General features: G+C 40.0%; 1 protein-coding gene across 1 annotated transcript; it reads right to left on the bottom strand.

The window, feature by feature from the left end:
* Positions 1–1,317: 1,317 nt before the first annotated feature.
* Positions 1,318–17,161, bottom strand: LOC104534948 (hypoxanthine-guanine phosphoribosyltransferase; the record flags this gene model as incomplete). The annotated part of the gene is made up of 8 exons (XM_010189036.1): positions 1,318–2,193; positions 2,869–2,945; positions 4,405–4,451; positions 6,791–6,873; positions 9,179–9,196; positions 10,190–10,255; positions 15,457–15,640; positions 17,055–17,161. Coding segments are annotated over 8 exons (630 nt in total), but the record flags the coding sequence as incomplete, so codon positions are not given.
* Positions 17,162–18,930: the final 1,769 nt, after the last annotated feature.

The following is an 18,930-nucleotide window of genomic DNA, read 5'->3' as shown; positions in this document are numbered from 1 at the left end:
TGCCTCAAGGGAGCTTGTAGAGAGGTGGGTGCTGGGCTCTTCTCCCAGGTGATGGAGGATAGAACAAGGGGAAATGGCACCAAGCTGTGCCAAGGGAGGTTCAGGTTAGAGATAAGGAGGAAGTTCTTTACTGAGAGGGTCGTCAGAAGCTGGAACAGGCTGCCCAGGGAGGTGGTGGAGTCACCATCCCTGGATGTATGTTTAGTCCTAAAAGATCTTGAACATCAATTCTCATTGTTTTCATGTGTAGATAGGTACTTCTAAGCCACCTCTCCACTGTAATCTCCAGGTGCCATGAATTTATTTTAAAACACACTGTGAAGTAGGAAATACTAAGAGGGTTGGCAGAAACACTGCTTTTTAAGATTAGACCTTAAGTTCAACCAGAACTTGCAGAAACGTGAGTGCATGTAATAATTTTCAAGTGGGTTTATATTTTTCTATGTTGCTTTTGTGGTTCCTCTTCTTGCAGATGCACTGTGCATGTTCCAACAAGTCATCCCAAGGACGGCACAGGTTCTTGAAAAGGCGTATACAGAGACATTATTTAGGACACCGAGAAATACAAGCAGTATTTGTAGCACATTTATAAAAGCTCTTTGGAACATCAACTGTAACATTGCAAAAGCACACTATAGTCACGACCAGTGCTACAATATTTGTTAATGAGAATTCTGATTTGCAAGTAGATCTCCCGCACATCGTGGCATTCGGAAAAATACAGAAACAGAACTCAAATTTCAAAATCACAGAAAAATCTGTCAGAACAGCCTGGCAAACGCTTCACGCTGTATTAAGCACTGGGCAGCGTTAAATCTGAGCATACAGTGGAAGAATCCATGTGCAAAAGTACCAGAGCCGTGTCAGCTACGGGACTGGAAAGCAAGGCACACGGACAAGGTGTGCGACAGGCTGCCACGGTCAGAGTTAACCTCGACACGAACAGAGGTGTTAATGAAACAAACCCAAACGATTACTTACAAAACTGCTGTGTTGGGTTTTTTTCCCCTCACATGTATATGTTTAATGAACAACAAATCTCCACTCTTCATCTTTGCCAGAACAGAACAAAGGACAGCGCTTAAACAATTTTCTTGGAAATCTCCTTCGCTTACAGACTATGCGAGTGGTTCGGTATTTTCCCCTCGGCTCTTTATCATCGCTCTCATAGACGTGGTAGTGTTATCCAAAAGCTGCACACAGGTAACAAATGCAGAGTCTGCCTTCACTGTCAGAAACACTTAAGAAAAATATTACTGAGAAGAAAATTTCAAGAGCACTTTAATATACAGAATGACTGGCATAGATGTATGGGGCTTATTTTAAAGAGACAGCCTTTATTTAAAGTACTTTGTTTTGTAGATCTTATAAAGTAAACATTACAATACTTTTTCACAAATATATTAAAATTGTTTAACTTTACAAGGCAATTCCACTGGCTGATGGAGATTTTTAAAGAAAAGAAAACCTAACAGAAACAGGCAGCTCAACTAAAACTAGATTTTAAACATTCTGTTTTGTCATTCCATCTCCTTTAAAAACCAACCAACCGACGACACTTTTCACCCAGACCTCCTTTACAGCAATAAGGCAACTCCAGGAAATCTGAATGAGCTCCTTGGAAATTACAGATTCTGTAACTGGCTGCTCCTTGTACTTTATAACACCCAAAGGTGCAACTATCCATTAATCACAAGCACATTTGTGCATTAAAATATAAAACTTAAATTACAGATTTAAAAAATATTACTAATAGACTTCCCTATCATAAAATGTTTTACATTTACAGTACTTGAACTATTTCAGTTCTGGGTTGATGAGGTTTAAGCAATTTACCACTGCAAGAGTTAGACTCCGGAGCTCACAAACAGCACAACCCAACCAGGGGCAGCAATAGTCGGTAGAGTCATAGTGCAAATCAAAATAAGGAGTGCAGAATAGCACTGGTTGTTTACGTTTCTAAGATATAAATGAACAAGACAAGATCTTGTATGGTACATGCAATAAATTATAGTAAGCATATGACAATGGGGCCGGGCCATTCTACAATTTTAGCTGGTGTACCAGAGTTGAAGCCTGTGAAAGATAGGACTCGGTAAACAAAACATTTCAAAGCTCTGCTGTCATAGCCCTTGAACTATGCTTTCATGCCTTGTACTTCTGCTTCCCCGTCTCGCTGATCACACAGATATGCTGAAACAAAATAAAATAAAAAGCTCCTGTTAGAAAAGTAATCCAAGAGACCAATGTTTTACCAATGTAGTAATGCACTTCTGAAAAAATCACAAGCACGCTGTAATACATGTTTCAGTACGGAAATATTTAGTGATACTGTTTATGCAGAACAACTTAAACCTTTTTTGTTGAAAAACCTCAACATCGCCTTCTTTCTCCTTCCTCTTATTTTCTCACCCAGTGTCTGATACAAGGCTGGTGAGACCCGGACGAAGAAGTAATGACTTAGAATAAAAAGTGAACCCCTTCCAACTGCCAAGGTCTCTCTTCTCTAAAGGCTTACACAACTAAGCAAATGCATTTATTTGTTGGTGGCATCCGGTAAGATAAGAAACTTCACACAAACTTCACATTATTCAAAGCTGACAGGAGATGCGCAGCCTCCATTCATACACTGCATCCATGCATACACTGCATGTAGCAAAATAAATGTTAGTTTCACAGGAGCTCCAAAACACTCTCCTGCTGCTCCAGGGTTTGCTGCTCCAGGGTTTGCTCTCATCGTTGCAACACCAGCAGCAGAGATTTGCATACGAGGCATGATTTACAGAGGAGGGAGAGTGATGTGAGGAGACTTCTCTTCCTTCCTCCCTAGCTTTAAATGGACAAAAACATACAGGAGAAATTACTTACGTTCAAATCTCTAAAGTATTCGTTGTAATCTAGGGCGTAGCCCACAACAAATTTGTCTGGCACTTCAAATCCAACAACTGAAAAAGACCATAAGTCACCAAAATGTTAGCAAAGAACTTCCTGGAGTTCACTAGAACTTTTACAGAGACAATCTGGAATTTTATAGATACGCATGCATCCTAACTCAGTTTATTTCTTCCACTCAAATATCCTCAGGTTAATATTCAAGCTCTTTTAAAATTTTAGCTTACTTTGTTATTTCATCAACTAGAGCAAAATGTGTGTATTGGTGCCCGCGCTGCAGCATGGCATGCAGTCTGCAAGAAACTCTGCTATGGCCCGTCTGAGTTCCTGACCCCTCGGGACAGAGAGCTGCGAAGAGCAAGGGTCACTATGCTCTTTACGGTGGCACTTCTGGGTTTCAGAAACCAGGGTTTTGTTGAGTTGTATTGGGTTTTTTCCTTCTCCCACATCAGCTATTCCCCAGATTGTTTGAACGCCTCTAGCAGGACAGTTTGTGGGTGGTCAAGCAGAGTAAGTCCAACCCGTCCACACACACAATAGAACAACCAAAAATATAAAGCCGTAAAAAATAGAAACTAATACAAAATTTCCAAATGGCTTTCTCCCCTCACGCTAAAATGAAAGACTCCCGAGCACAGAAAAACCGCTCACTTTTTAATCTCTCTGGCTACAGTGAGGGGCTGTAAGGAAAACAGGGAGATAAATCACACAAGTCGAAGGAAAGGCTCTGTGCACTTCTGGAAAAATCAAGGCTATGTTCAGCATCGACTTGGCCTCACAGTACAGGGATGAACCAGAGGCCCAGCCATTACTGCCGCCTTGTCTCTCCTTTCAGAGCTCACGCGTCCCGCACTGAGCATGTCGTCTCTGCGCACAGATGGCAAAACAAGGCATTTGCTGCAAGATGCTTGAAAGGCAGAGCGCTGACCCAGCTAAGCCCATAATAAGCTCTCAGGAATGAGGGGCATCCTTGACTGAGGGGAACACCTCAGTTAAGCTTTACAGCATTGAAAACCTTCAGTTCCAGAGTATGGTACAACCGTGGAAAGGAGGAGGAAGAGGATGCAAATTTGCTGCTAAATTTACTCCACTTCCGTAGTGAAAGGACATGGTCCAAATTAACAGGAATTTAGCCTCTGCAACAGGGTTAAAACACACGGCACTTCCCAAGGCAGGAAGAGCTGTCACTCTGGTACCAAAGCATTTGACTACATGCAAGCTGGGAGAATTTGCACGTGAAAAGGGTGTAACCTGGCCCAAAATAGCAGTGTCTGCTTTTCATATAGTAAAATGTTACAAAAAATTAGGGGAAAAAAAAGGACCAGACCAAATCCAGATTAATGCTGTCAAAACACATTTTTAAATAATTAAATTCCCTAAAAAAGGAAAGAAAAAATAATAAAAAATCATTAGTAAAAACTTATGTGGAACATCCTTCGACTTTGGCCAAGGGGAACACAACACACAGACATACTTTTTGAAATTAGTAACAGCTGTCAAGAAGTCACTTACAGTCTGGCCGATATCCCACACTTCGAGGAGTTCTTTTTACCAACAAACTGTCAAACAAAACCAATGTAAAACTGAAACACTGAAAAGCACCAGGTACAAACATATAAGACTGTTTAAATGACAGACAAGCTGAATTTGGCCTAAATGTGCATAACTGAAAACACAGCTACACGTACTTTAAGCTATTATTTTACTTGCAGGTGCAGCTGATCACAACGATGACAATATCAAAGCTTCCTAGGATCCTGAATGGTTCACAGCCTAAAGGAAAACTAACAGGTCTGCAAGAAAGAGGCTAAGAGGGACTGATCTGGATGGATTTTCATCGTGAAAAGTGACTTAATGGGATTTTATGTGTGTTAGGAACTTCAGGTGCAATTTAGCTTATAGGTAAAGTGGTGACAAGTTGGTGACAAAGATCTGGCCAGACCAACTGAGGTCCTTCCAAAAGCATTATCAGTATTAGGAAGCAAAAGTTCAGCTGATTAAAAGCAACCTCCCTTGCATCTGCAACAACGCGTTCTCAACTGTTTCTCACTGGCAGTACTAATTACCCCCACAAAGAAAATTTAATTGGTTCTGATGATCAGGCGATACAAACCAGCTACAGTGAAAGGCGTAAAAAGCATGGAGGTACAGAGGTGGGGTATTGTAGTAGAAATGCCCCGCCACTTTAATTTGCTTTGCTCATTATTCAGTTGAGTGTTTCTGCCTCTTAGAAGACAATCCCTCAGGCCTGACATTTGCCTGTCTGAGACACAGAGGCTTTGGGAGGAAAAGAAAAGGTGGTCAATGGCTGAACGTAAAGACAGAGGTCAGCACAACTTCACGCATTACGCACAGATTTCCTTCCCTCCTGGATCACCTCTGAAAGTGCGGCTTCATTGGTCAGTCACACAGTTACTGCACCTTCTAGCTGTGAGACTTTCTTTTTGAGAACTGGTGTAGGATTTGACTAAAGAAACCCCAAAATCATATCGGCATTAATTCTCATCTCCCTGCTACAACTGCTTAACTGCCAGAGGGAAAGAAAATTAAATGAAAGAAAAAGAAGAGAAGAAAGAGGAAAGAGTCAAGTGAAGTAACTAAGAACACTACACTTCAGACTATCTAGAACGATCATGTTTACCTGCTCAGGTCTTTGGCAGACTCAAATTACTGCAACTGGTTTAAACAACAGGAATCTGGACTTAGCTCATACTGTATTATATTCCTGATGTTCACTGCAGTGTTAGGGCACTATTCAGTGACAGATATTTAAAATGTGGCACACTGAATCCAGCCAGGGAGAAATCTTGAACAACCTCACCTTCAGCAGGTCACCTCCAGATTATCAGCAAGAAGAGCTGTTCGTGTACGTCTAACAACTGCTTGGACATTGTTATGGCAACGCAACTGATTAGATGTTACACGCAGCTCTGCTTTATCTCTAGTCCCAAGCAATCACCACGCTTTTATTGTAAAATATACAACAGAGCAGAGCAGCGTAAAAGGTGCAATTTAAAAGGAAGTTGGAAGAATGTTGATATTGGTTAATAATACAATATTACGCTCAACATTTCCTGTGAGCTGTGACTTACTTAATTATAAAATGTTTTGAAACTAATTGATTAAAGATGTAACTAAGTAGAAAAGCCTGGAAGAGCATATGGCTGGGTGACTTTCACAGAATGACCTCTAAAGCTCAGCTGCACTATGCACACTACACAAACAATAACGTTAGTGTGCAAACTAATTTAATTCTGCAATTAAAGAAGGCAAACTAAAAAACAGTCTCCATTGCAGAGGTACTCCACCGAAGCTGGAGACAGCGCAAGCAGAAACAAACATGTTTGAATATAGACCACACGTATGAGACAACCACTGGTTTTATTCTTTTTTACCCCCATCTCTAGCAAAAGCCTACATTTATGAATCAAATCTGCGTTGAAAATACCTCCGCCAACTTGAGAGGGTATTTTTTTTTTATGTCCAAAAGATTTAAATTCTTCCATATACTTCTAAAGTCTAAGTTGGACTTCAGTGGTTAAACCCAACAAACCTCACCACAACATGGAAGGCGAGCCAGGTCCCAAGTGTGCACAAGCCATCCCTTTCTGAAGCACTGAAATTCTTTCAGCAGTAAGACTGGAAAGAAGAGGGTTTCCACCAGCCTTAGTGGACGTACGCTCTCGTAACAAGCAAAAGTGCTCTTGGAGTTTAAATAAATACTAAACTCCAACAGATCACATCATATAGGACTCCTATGACTCCCGCAGTTCCCTCCTGTTTCTCTTCTTCATCCATGGAAACGTATTCTATAATTCTCCTGCGCCACCACTGCGTGTCATTCTTAAGGTGAAATACAGCATATGTTAAGGTGAAATAACCATCGTTAAAAATTTACCTGGCTACTTTCACCATCTTTGGATTGTACTGCTTAAGTAGAGACAGCAATGTTTTCATTGTTTTACCAGTATCAATTATATCCTGAAAAGAAAAATCTCATGTAAGAATGAATATTAAACACGTCAAAGTAGCATCTTCAAGTTTCTACCACATAAATTGCTCATCCGCAACAGCAGGAAAATATGCCAAAATACTGTACGTGATCAAAGACAGGTGACATGTAGCACCACGCTGTGTTTACACAGCTACGCTCAATAAAGTGATCACACAAGTTAAGGAGAGTTCTTAAATGTTGGGGGTAACTGTGGCTTTGAAAGCATTTACTGAACTATGACCTTCTTGTCTCCTTTGGGAGATTTTATGGCCTCTTCTTCTTGCAGCTATTTGATAAACAATGTTTAATTTGAATATGGTAAGAGTAACATTAGCCTTGCTGTTGAGCTCAGTTACAGAGACAGATGTCTACAACTGAAAGAAAAGCAAGAAAGGAAAATAGTGAGAACAACCCGTTACTGCAATTAAGACAAAGGAGTGTGATTTACATTACGGATGCAAGAAACAGCTGAAGAGATGCCCCTGGGAATATCTGGGTGCGGTTCTAAAATCTATACTCAAACACACTAATATAAATTTTGACACACCATTTCAATCCCATCCACCGCACACATGAGCAGAAAAAGAAAATACACAGCTTACAAGTGGAGCATCAGAAATGGACTCCTCATTCGGACTGAAATAATCACCCGATCTTTAGAGGGACAGTTCTTACTCTGGCCTGAAATCAAGTCTATTTGAAGTGACGGGGGTAGAAAACACAGAAGCAGCAATGTCCTGGTTTCAGCTGATTTTCCCACAGCTCACAATTAAAACAAAAATCAAACAAAAAACTCAGAGCACCCATCAGCTATGCCATCTGTAACACTTAATGCTTTTAATCACGGTTATAAACTCAAGAAAAGTTAAAGACATATATAGATAAAAATAAAAGCTGGCAAATAAACAGAAGTAGCTACTTCCATTCTTAAAATAAAAATACAACCTATTACTGATTTTGTGTTGTGTGATTATCTGTTTTTGGAGGTGAATCTCCACTTTGTTCAGATTTTTTTCACATTAAAGGGATGCTGTATAAAAAAGCCCAGTGCTCTGCTCCGTAAGATATCAAACCTACAATAATTGTGCGTTTTTTAATGTGTGACAGTGATTGGTAAAGGGGCTCAAATTCGACTGTGTATAAGACAAGTTACTGGGATAGATGATTTACTGAACAAATGAGTAACTAACCTAGTTAGCTGTCTGGGACTTTGAAGATATACATTCAAATGAACCGGAGCAGATACATAATTAAATGCATCTGCCTATCTGAAGCAAAACGTACTTCAAAGGACACCACTGGTCACACAGATGACTGCTGCACACATACTATTTTGGTAGGAGTTTTGGAACTGAATGTGCTTCCTGTGGAACAATATAACCTTCTCAAATTAAAAAACAACTACATACATAAAAACCACACTTTACACAGAGGAAATATCCTTCCCTTTGGCTGCTGAATCAGTTGCCATAGCTGTTTCTTTCCTTACAAACAGAGCCATTTCCAGTATTTGGAGCCTTAAGACGTTATTAGATTGCACGTCCCTTTTTGTTGTCTACTGCTTTCCTATCCTGACATTGGCAAACTTCCTCATGAATGTTGTTTGTCAAAGCAATACTTACTGAACATAAGCGATACTGGCCATCACAAAAAAGGTATGATAGCAAGAATTGAGAAAGAATACCGACTGGGAAATCAAATGGAGGTGTACTGCACCTCCCTTCATCCAAAGAACAAGACAGAGGAACAGGAACTTAGTAATTGCAAAATGCTCATTAAGAATTACCATTCTCTACGTCACTATTCTCTAAAAAATATATACAAGAACATTGGGCTTAGATCCGTTTTTCACATATTTTAGGATATTCCTGCTAGGAACCTCTTTCTACCCCTGCCGTTAAATTTCCTAGCTTACTATTATAAACCCAGAACAGTAATATGCTTAGGATCACTTTGTTCAGGCTACTTTTTAAATTTTAAAAAGAAAATCAAATATCAAAAAATGTCAAAATAAAAACATTTTTGAATTGACAGAATCCCAGAAAACTGAAAGCGAATGCAAACAATATTACATGGATATTTGCCTTGACAAACTTGGCAGTTGAATGCAATTTGAGAATTCAAAACACAGATCACTTCGCATTCAGAGCCCACTTGAAAAATTCAGGCCTGGAATCAGAAGCTGGAAGCCTTGAAACCAGGAAGTTTAGGGTTTTTGGCTCAAGAACAACTTCTATTAGAACTCTTTCACCAGTCACACATTAGAATTTTAAAGTGAAGCACGATACTTACTTCTACAATCAAAACATTCTGGCAAGAAGAAAAAGAAAACAAAAAAAAAAGAAAAATCCATTAGTATGCCATTTCTTAAATATACTTCTCTCATAACTTACTATCATTGCAGTTAAATATTTGTAGCACCGTTTATGTATGTTTACACACGTAACAGCGTATTTTATGTAGTTAACATTTCTGATGCTCTAATAACAATTAGCTGGCAATGAGATTCTCCTCAATGCCTCACGCTAAGTACAAAGTGGTCTTTAAATTATTTAGACTTCGAGAATTCTAGACATATGCAAAAGAGATCACGACAGAGTCTACAAAATTCATCCTCTTGTAATGCAGAGTCATACTACAGACACAGGCACAATCCTGCCGTACCTACCTTCTTGGCAGTGAACTGCGCCGTATGTGCCTTAAAGATCACACGTGTGTAAAGAGAAGGGGAAAGTAATGCATTCTGATGCTTTAACCCCAGACATTCTCTTCAATGATCTCCACAGAGCCACTGGAGAAAAGCACATTCCCAATTCACATTCTCCCATTTCCTTCCCTTGTCACTGCCGGTAACAGGAACCTCCGTTCCTAACCTGGGCTGCACATTACACATCCCGACAGGATGAATCCCCATCACCACTGCAGTGAAACACCCATATCGCAGATAAATAATGCCGCTCTCTCTCTCTTAAAGGTAGTTTGTAGACAACAACCCACACAAGATTATTCTTCTTGGGCACTGCAGAAAAATCTCCTAAAACTTGCTAATTCTGAAAACAAGGGACAGGGTTGTGTTGTTTTGTTATTGTTTTTTTTTTTAAGTTCAGACTAAAGCGATGCCTTTGGTGGGGCTTATCCACTCTCCTAGTACGCAGTGGTGAATACCTAAATGAAACCTTTCTGTTTGCAGTTTTCTTATACTCTATACTCTTCATATACTGAAAGAACAGCTACAAAACCACGCAGGTATGCGGGTTCTTCAGTGGTACTGTTTGTTTGTTTCTAAACATAAAAAAGCCATACCTTTCCAGTCAAGGTTGAGAGGTCATCCCCACCAATGACTTTTATGTCTCCAGTTGACTGGTCATTCTAATGAAATGAAAAAGAAAGGTGAGCATTAGCATTACGAGAATTAAAGTAATTTTTCTTCCAGTAAATACCAGGACTGCAATGTACATATCTAGTGAATGTTAATGCTTTCAGAAACACAGCACCAGCAGAATCTCTCTATTAACTAAGAAATTACAAGTGATCAAATTCAAAGATGGTATTTCAGATTAAAGATTGTTTGACAAGACATCTGCATAAACACAGGCACCATTTCTCATCTGAGACCATTATATATACACATACCTATCTAAAAATATACAGTTTGCTACGCATTCCCTACAGATATGGAAAGAAGACAAAATGCATTTCAGTTTCCAAGCTGCATGCTGCTACATAGCTGGTAATTTCCATTTTAAGCTTTAATGCTTTAGAAAGCCTTACTCTTTGAATAAGAATAAGCAATCATAACAGGAATAGCCAGCAAACAAGGCACAGATTAATATTTAGAAATAGCAGCCACAAAAATAGCCAGAAAAGCTTATGTTTGCCCAGTTTACAACAAATACTGGTAACGAATCACATTACTCCTTATAGTATTTGAACAGCAACATAGGTACACCATCACTAAAACACAGAATTTGGCTCCAGTAAAACTAAACTTTGATACAGGCTTAAATGAAAGGAAGTTAAAAACAGCTGCTAAAAGTGCTTGACAGATCTTTGCAGTGCATTTAAAGTAATTCACCTGACTTTAAACCTTGACAGTGTCTCAGTTCATATTAGATGTGATATGCTTATTATTGTACTACTTACAGATGGTATTATCCTACAATTTAATCATTGCAGTCAAAGGTTAATATTGCTTGTCAAACTTTATTCTCACAGCTCATATCTTCCTTTTAGAAAAGTGGTAGTTACCACAAAAAAGGGGAAGCAAATGATTTAGAGAAGCACACAGCAAGTACACAATAAGTAACGCTGGGATGACAGTAAAGAGACAACATTAAAAATCCTTTGACAGTGGTGCCAATAGTCTAGGACAAAGAAGTGCTGACAGCTCTAGGCACATAAAAGCAGGTAAGTGGAACAGACACTTTCCTTTTAAGATTCCTATGGCACAACATTAAAAAAACCCCAAACACATAAATTATTAGAAGAAGTCTCTTTTCAGTTTTGCCCCATGTGTTTTAAAGAAAACTTTGAGTTATATCACTCTGAAAACAGACTGCAGTGCCGTGTTTCATTACTACAAGGAACATTCATTTTTGACAAATTCAAGTGTTTCGGTGCTTTCGTAAAAGTGCAAACAACAACTAAACCAAACAGCATAAATGTCACTATGTTGAAAAAGTAAAAAAACAACCCAAACCCAAAAACGTCCAAAATTATTGCTGCTTGACCCAGAAGACAAACACGCTGCTGCTGAATGCCCGAGATACTGGCTAGATCAACCACAACAATGTGATTCAGTTATGCACTGTATTCATAAAGCTAAAGTGCATTTCCTCTGTTCACCCTATCTTAAAATTACCTGAAATGACAGCTTCTTCAAGGTTTTCCTTGTTTATGCTACGGGATTCTCCCTTACCTATTCCTACACCAATAGGGATTTCATCATCATCCTTCCCACAGAAGGATGTAAAAAAAAAAAAAATAGCAAAATTCCTTACAAAACAACGAAGGAGAAAGACGTAACAGGTATTTCCTCCATTAAAATTATGTGCACATATGGCAGAACAGTACTCCTCAGGATATGCGTAAGATCAGGTTCGCGATGATCTCTTTGACTACGAAGCAACACACACTATGCTCAAACAAGAACATCACAGAACTGCAGGCTACTACTGCGAACCTCTGGATTCTGTGTATTAAAATACGATGATCAGCAGAGATAAAACAATCTAACTTACTGAAAGTTTTCTACTCCTTCCCACCAAAAACCGTACCCATTGCTATACTTTTTAATGCAAAACATAAACCTTCACTGCAACTAAAGCACAAAAACCAGTAACAGAATTTCAGACACTGGGTAACCAGATTTCCATTGGAAAGAACTTTGTTTAATAATTAAGCAATGTTTTAATTATCTTCAGGAGCATTATTTCTGATTTCAGTACTGGTAAGACTTTAATGCTTTGTGGTTTAACACATAAGAGTATTACTGGTTAGATCTGTTTTCACTGCCTCCCCGCTGTGAGTGCTGGAAAACAACGCTGCTTTACAAGACCCTAACTCCTGACTCGAGTGACTCCGAGATCACCTTTTAAAAAGGCACTTTAAGTTCTTACAGTACTTGGTTTACTGAGATCTCTCAGAATACTGTGGTGACCAGCTTAACCAGGGCTTACCACGTACTCCACTGAAAATCCCTACTTTCCCGAGTGCAACACATTCATTGCCTTTTGGCTGCCCTTCATGACTGCATAAGCAACGTTTGGTCATTTCCAAGTTTAAATGCAGGAGACTGGTGAAAAGCCATTCTGCTCATAGCACAAACAAAATAATAATGCCGAGATCTGGGTCTGTTCACAAACACTATCTTTCCATTTCTTAACAGCTTGCCAGATCATTAAAATTCATCTGTAAGGACTCTGAAAGCTGGAGTTACGTGCAAAGTTTAATCACAGCTTGATCATGTCAGTATTCTTAGAGAATTATTTTTGGGTGCAGAACAGTATGAACCTTGCATTGCAGCACAAAAAAATCCCATATGCTTGTAAATATTAAATAATCGGTTTGAAATAAGAATAGAACCTCAATTACATCAATTTCAGAACCGCTGCAGAAGTTCAGCTGCTTTGTTGATGCGACCAGGGTATTTTTAACATCTTTTATCCAGTTTGTAAAGGCTGGCAACACGACCTAGTGATCACATCCAAAGACAGCGACAAGACAGCCAGCTCCACTTTCAGCTCTCGGTTACAGTTTGTGATGGTTTTCACATCACTATCGGCACAGATCCCTCCATCCAGTAAAGCACAGATAAAATCTACAGAGCAGATTTAGCAGTCTGACACTATTAACGGTGGAAGTAAATGTGTTACATGCGTGTTCATGTTAGGACAATCTTATCCAGTCTGCCAAGTTATGCAATCTAAAGGACGTAAGTCTGGATATTAATAACCACCTAATAGAGTCCACAGAAATGAAACACTCGTAAATACTGTAGTGGAGGCATCAGGTAACAGGAGCTCCTCGCTCATCTAGAACAAGAAAACATTATTTTATAGACTTTGCAGACAAAACAAAAAACCCTGAAGCCAACACCTCAAGAAAAACATTCTGCTTAGACAGCTTTCTGTCTACATTTCTCTGCTTTTCTCTTCATCTAATCCTTTTTACTACAAAAAAAGGCTTTTAAATTCAGTAAAACTTATTTTGCTGCTCACTTCCCTAGTAATATCAAGGCATAGTAGTTCTGGGGAGTAATAAACAAAAGCAGCTGTAGTAAAGAAATTAACCAGAGCATGCCTAACACACCTGGATGAGCAAAGAAAACATGCGTGTAATGAGGCAGCTTTGCTTCTGAGCAGAGGGGTTTTTTCAGGTGCTGCAAACCACTTCTCCAACAGTTTTTTCCAAGTTAGTCAGAATGTGGTGAGTGTGAAAGGGCTTGGTCTTTAGATGGTTTTTTAAACAAGCCAAGTGAGTTACTGGAAGTGTCCCTTGAAGAAAGCAGAAGAAACAATTTCCTCACCAAAACCAAGGTGGGAGTCATCATTTCCTATTCTTTAACATATGATCCTGTAACAGAGACATTCAGCTTTCTATCGTGGCTTTTACAAGTAGAATATATGGGCACGTGGTGGCTTAGTTAACACGGACCGGTGGCAGGAGCCTGAATCTTTTGGGGAAAGCAGAAGGACAGGGCGTCAAAGAGCTCTCACCCACTGATACAAATACAGCGCAGCGAGATACAACCAAAGGGTGGCACAAACCTTCCTGCCCAGCCCTGCCCTCTCATTAAAGAGCAGAGCCAAATCACTGCCTGGCACTCAGCAAAGGTGAGCATTGTTTCCAAGTAACCCCTGGATGGCCCAGCCACGTGGAGGCCTCGGGCAGCCAGGGCTGCTCCTCCAGCAAATGGCCCTGACCAAAGCCCCAAGCAATGCTGGGCTTTGCTGTGAAATGTTAACAGATCGCTCAACAGCAATCACTAATTTATGAACTTCTCTGACAGCCACACTAAGTCTGCAAATAACTCCATCTCTGGTTTCACAGTTTAACAAAATGAAGGATGAGGTTTGAGTTTCCAGTTTAGTAATCTCTATTTTTTCCTGCTGGAATAGGCACTTGTCTACACCTGTGACAAGCAGCTGATACTGCAAAGTTGCTGAGACAGAACAGCATAACCTTAAGAAACAATTTATTCAAACACTCTAAACTGAAACAAACAACAAAAAAGTAACTATTTCCATGCTACAGATGGTCTCATGCAACAAATCATAAACACCATCCTGAAAACATGAGACCAGACTGTTGGTAAGTCAGGAAGCGTACAGTACTAACATACATCTGTGCTTCCTTTGACCTGCACAACATGACCTCACGATTCCTTCTATAAAACTTACACCTAACCTCATGTTACAGAATGTTCAACTTCCTTATAAAGTTAAATCCTTGTGTTCAGAAATAAAATAATTTTCCAAAAATGTAAACCCAAGGCAACCTATGCGTAGTCTTGAAAAGGCTGTGCCATATCCAGTGGCCACAAACCATAAATCTAGGTTTATGAATCTAGTATTTCCTCAAGGCCAAATACAACTCATTTTCTCCATTGATTGGTTGAGCCAAACAAATGAGGAGATAGGAAACTCGGGTATAACCATTTTTGCAGCTTTCAAGTTTTCCTGTCCAAGGAATGATGTCTAAGTCACATAAAAATTCCTAGAATTAAATTTTTGTAACCATAGCTGCATGAGAATCCTCTGCATTACTCTAGAGAGACAGCTTTAGAGATGGGGCAATGGGCAGAGAGGAAATTGTTTAACAAATAAAGGACATGGAAGGGGTCTCAGCTCTGCACAAGGATTTTACTGGGTTGTGGAGATACCAAGGTCTAAAAGAAAACAGATTATATAACGAGGTACAGAACGAGCAAATTAGCTTGTGACTCTCAATTCCCTTAATTATTTGTTTACTATCAGCACATTCGGGCACTAACAGTATTAAACAACCTCTGTTAACTTGAAAACAGTCAAATTTATATAAGAATTGCACAGTGTTGCAGAGATACTTACACAATAACTCTTCAACCTGATGAAGTCGACAGTCATGGGAATTGATTTGTCACTGTTTCTGTTCAGTGCTTTGATGTAGTCTAATAAATCAGCAAAAAATTTATATCCACCCTTGAGTACACAGAGTGCTACAATGTGGTGTCCTCCCATGCCCTTCATAATTTCTCGTGCTAGTCTCTCCGTCCTGCACAAAACCAAGAGTTAGTGGGCATAACACATTTCATTTGCTTACTATAGCAGCAGCGTTTTATACCACTAACAACAGTAGCAAACACATGCAACAAACCTGGAAACGCGTTACGCTTAGAAATATTTGCCTACCACTTCAGTCACTTTTACAGGTTACTGGTCAACAAAGTTTTGCTCCTCAAGGTTAATCTAACAGCAGCGCTGCCAAACGCCTTTGTTTTCATACATCACATTCAGCCAAAGTAAATCTTAACACTCTGAAGCTGTTTCACTGTCAGATACGTGACATGAAGGTGTTTGCTCCGTCCAAAGACACATTCAGCAGAAAAACTCTCAAACTGTAAACTAAAGGGCTTATGTTTATTTGCCAAGCTAGAATGCCAGAAATTTGTCCTTAGTGCAAAATACAATATGAACAAAGCAGAGCAAGGGAACACTGCCCCGTTTTTCTGCAAACATTGTTTCTAAATTTATCCTGTAATTTATTTTAGAAAGCATGGTATGTGTTTACTGTGTGCCAGCTGACAGCAGGTTTCTCAGAGAAAGTCCACCATTACAAACTTTGTGTCAAAATCACACGTCCTTTGTTTTTTTTTCCCTCTGTGCAGACTTCCAGTGCAAAAATTTTACAGTATTTTAAAAAACATTTTACAGGAATGTTTATTACACCTAACCAAACACCACCAGGCAAAATCTAGATGCATTCCTATTCACAAGATCTCCAGGATGATCCACACAGCACCACTCTTAAATGGTTGTGTGTCTCCACCAACTCCTCCACTGAATTCGCTGTTGATTCTTTTAAAGGCAATCAGCAACTATCAAAGTAAACCAAAAATGCCTTATAGGCTTATGTGCCCATTTCCGATCACACGAGATAAAACTTCCACAGCACATCACAGATCTCAGCAACCACAAAAGGGACAGATTGATATTTACAGGGGCTAAGGTCTTTCCCAGAAGGCAGGAAAGTCAGATACTACTTATCTGCCATATAAACATGAGAAAGTCTAAGATGATGTGATTAATAATTTACTTTTATTAATATCCTACGGAAATTAAAGATATTATAATTGTTTTCAGACTGAACTGCCACAACAAATAATTTCTAATTAGGCTTCCGGAAGGTAAAGCATCAAAGAAACACTGGAAAGAAAGTTGTAGATTGCTATGTACCACAAATTTTAGCTTGAGCATTACTACAAATTTCCAAACAATAGCATAACAGCAAATATACAAACCCTTAGAAGCCAAACAAGAAAGAGTTAATTAGCACTTGTACTTCTTAGTCGCTCATTAAATGTAATCTATTTAGACAGTCACCAGGCAGCAAAACTATCACTAGAAGACTGTTTATTCCAGCATCGTGGAATCAGCTGGAGCAGTGTACTGCCTGAAGTCAAACAAACCTGTCCATGATGAGCCCATGAGGAATATAGACTTTTTCCAAATCATCTGCATAATGTTTAGGTATGCAGAACAAGTCCAGGTCGTAACCTTGTTCATCATCGCCAATCTGAAAAGGAAATAAGGTGAGAGTTCTACAAAGCCTTATAGAAAGTCTGTGGTGAGAAATTGCAAGTCCTTTGCTTTATTCAGTAAACTATCAGACCTGTTACACTCAGCGGCATCACCTTACTTTCCCTCTCTACAAAAACATCAGTCACACTTAGCACAGCGTAAAGGGCAATCTAACAGAACCTACAGTTGTCTGAAATACCACATGAGCTGTTGCACTGGACAACGCAGGGAAGAAATGAAGTCCTAACAACATTCTCCTCCATCAGAGTGGGAAATGAAAGTACTACACTTCAAATAATCTCTTTATTCCATTCAAAAAACAATCAAGGAGCTTTTTAACACCTTTGATATTCCTAGTGTAATGCAAAACCCTGCATTTGCAATTAAGCAATCACAGCTTTTGACATGGACATCTTCCAAATCACAATGGAACCCAGGAGCTGATTCTCAGGACAAGACAAGACAGCAACATGTGCACGAGGAGTTAGGCTGCTGCAAAGCAAGCCTTCTTGGAGCACCATTGATAAACCGTGGAGGTTCGAGATCTTTCAGGATCTGAAATGAAAGCCCTGCTTCAGCAACCTGTTCTGCACGGGCAAATTCCCTGTATGAAACAGCCTGCAATACTAGCAGGAGTATATCCAGTAGGACAAGGAATTAGCATATGTGCATTATTATACCAAGCACTGCTGAGGTTTGGGGCATATTATCGCAAGCAACAGCATAAAGAATAGCCTTCCCTTAACCTTGCTACAACTTGATAATGACAATGTGTTTTTTAATTACTTCACCTCCTTGTTCTGCAGCTGCATGCTATTATGTGTAAAATGAGGTTAAAAATTTCAGAGGGAAAACCACAGTTTCTGCAAACTGACAGTTCACAAGGGCAGGCATTTTAAGTATTCATTTTGGCTACCACTGCTCTAGCAGGACACAACCTTATTTCGGTGCCCAAGGAAGCACTTACCTGGCCTGTGATCAGCCAACTGTTTACATGGGGTTTTTTGCTGTGTAAACCCTAATGAGTAGTTCAGATGGGGAATCTGATGAGTATTTCACCCTCCCACCCAAAACTTACCCACACACCCAACTTTGAGTCTCTGATCAGGGTCCCTGTGGGCTATTATTTTAAGTAACAAGACGGGTCACTCCCAAAGCACATGGTATTTTCCTGCGGCTCAGACCCATCATTATATCTAGCACACCTACTAAACCTTCCTTTCTGCATTTGGTAGGGAACAGGCCCTTCCTACAGATTTTATCAGGTTTTTTTATTGACTGCAGGGATTTACAGTTGCAGCCGGCAGAGCTCTCGGCCATAAGACAGCACACGTATTTAATCACCACCCGGCACTGGCTTTAAAAAAAACAACAAACGATGAGTATGTAAGAGCTATAGCAGATACGGCAACGATGTGAAAAAAGAAAAAAAAATTATACCCCGCCTGCTCATCCTCCAAAAATACATCCTCACTTAAACATTTAAGCGACATACACCAGCCTCCCGGCTCTCGCTAAGGAGCCGGGGTCTCCCCACCACGCTACGAACAGCGCCAGGAATAGGAAGTTGTGCCGCGCCAGGCTCCGCTCCGGTGGAAGTTGTTCCACCTTCATTTCTGAGGCGGCAACTCCGGCTCTCCGCGCCGTCCTCCGGGCTTAAATCCTCCCGAGACGCCACCCGTGACCGCCAACCCACCCTCGCGCTACTCGGCGGCCCCGGCACCGCTCAGGGGAAGGGAAGGCGCCTCGGCCGGGGAGGGAACC

The sequence above is a fragment of the Mesitornis unicolor genome, unplaced genomic scaffold, assembly GCF_000695765.1.
Source record: "Mesitornis unicolor isolate BGI_N332 unplaced genomic scaffold, ASM69576v1 scaffold54727, whole genome shotgun sequence".
In the NCBI taxonomy this organism is placed as follows: Eukaryota; Metazoa; Chordata; class Aves; order Mesitornithiformes; family Mesitornithidae; genus Mesitornis; species Mesitornis unicolor.
The sequence above is the reverse complement of the archived record's forward strand: the minus strand, read 5'-3'. Positions and strand labels throughout refer to the sequence as shown.